Source organism: Eimeria mitis, genomic scaffold (assembly GCF_000499745.2).
Source record: "Eimeria mitis Houghton genomic scaffold, Emh_scaff1857, whole genome shotgun sequence".
In the NCBI taxonomy this organism is placed as follows: Eukaryota; Apicomplexa; class Conoidasida; order Eucoccidiorida; family Eimeriidae; genus Eimeria; species Eimeria mitis.
Window position 1 is genome coordinate 4,115 of NW_013570179.1, and position 1,462 is coordinate 5,576.

General features: G+C 54.3%; 1 protein-coding gene across 1 annotated transcript in view; it reads right to left on the bottom strand.

Annotated features, from left to right (window-relative positions):
- Positions 1-882, bottom strand: part of EMH_0044640 (uncharacterized protein) — a gene marked incomplete at both ends in the record, with an annotated part of 3,622 nt that extends 2,740 nt beyond the window's left edge. The window contains 2 exons of the mRNA XM_013495985.1: positions 1-462; positions 778-882. Of these exons, the coding sequence (XP_013351439.1) occupies positions 1-462; positions 778-882 (567 nt within the window). The remainder of the gene's footprint in view (positions 463-777) is intronic.
- Positions 883-1,462: the final 580 nt, after the last annotated feature.

Sequence of the window (1,462 nt, forward strand, 5' to 3'; positions counted from 1 at the left end):
GCCTTGCTGCTGCTGGTATGCAGCAGCATGATGTTGGTAGCTAGGTGGTTGCTGCTGCTGCTGCGGCTGCTGCTGCTGCTGCTGCGTGTATCTCGGGTCTGTACTAGCATAGTAAGCTGGCTGCGGCGGAGGCTGCTGCTGCTGCTGCTGCTGCTGCTGCTGCTGCTGCTGGCGGCCGTCAGGTGTATACACATACTGCGCTGCAGGGGGGGGAGGTGCAGCGTAGCCCCCAGCTGGTTGCTGCTGCTGATATACAGGTTGCTGCTGCTGCTGCTGCTGCTGCTGCGGTGGCGGCGGAGGAGGAGGAGGCTGCTGCTGCTGCGGTGGAGGAGGGGGAGCAGCAGCAGCAGCAGCAGCAGCAGCAGCAGGAGGTGTATACTGCTGCTGCTGCTGCTGCTGCGGGGGCGGAGCAGCAGCTCTTGCTGCTGCTGGATCGGCTGCACCGTAGACGGGGGGGGCGCCCTATAAAGAACAGAAAAAAACAAAATATAAACACAAATCAATAAATAAATAAATAAAATAAAATAAAATAAAATAAAATAAAATAAAATAAAATAAAATAAATAATAAAGACACCGAACAAAGATAGCTTAAGGCCCAGTATATAGAGAGACAGAAAGAAAGAGAGAAAGAGAGACAGAGAGAGAGAAAAAAGAAAAAAAAGATATACATATAGCGCGGCTTCATCATACAGAGACAGCAGCAGCAGCAGCAGCAGCAGCAGCAGCAGCTGCTGCTGCTGCTGCTGCTGCTGCTGCTGCTGGTGTTTTTGTTTACCTGCTGCGGCTGCTGGGCCGCGAGGGCTCCTAGGTGTAGTAGGCTGAGGCAGCAGATGAGAGCAGCAGCAGCAGCTGCTGCTGCTCTGGTGTACTGCAGCATCATGAGAGTTGCTGCTGCTGCTGCTGTTGCTGCTGCTGCTGCTGCTGTGTTTCGGTGTCTGTGCTGCTGCTCCCCGCCGTCAAAAGATATATTTGTTGCTGCTATCTGTCTGCCTCTGCTGCAGCAGCGATGCACAGTTGCTGCTGCTGCTGCTGCTGCTGCAGCTGCTGCAGCTGCTGCAGCAAGCAGAGAGGAATGAGTGTTGCTGCTGCTGCTGTTGCTGCTGCTGCAGCTGCGGCTACTGTTTGTTGTATTATTTAGTTGTTGCAGCGAAACAACGGCGATACAGATTGCTGCTGCTGCAGTTGCTGCTGCTGCTGCTGCCCTTCGGCTGCTACGCGGGCCCCGCTGTGTCTGTCTGCTGCTGTTGCTGCTGCTGCTGCTGCTGCTGCTGCTGCTGCTGCTGCGACACAGCGCGGTGTCTAGCTCTGCTGCTACACCCAGCTAACAACTCTCTAACAAATTGCTGCTGCATGCAAAATATATAAAAGATAGCAGCAAAGCGTTTGAAACAACTCTATAGAACTCAGCAGCAGCAGCAGCAGCAGCAGCAGCAGCAGCTGCTGCTGCTGCTGCTGCTGCT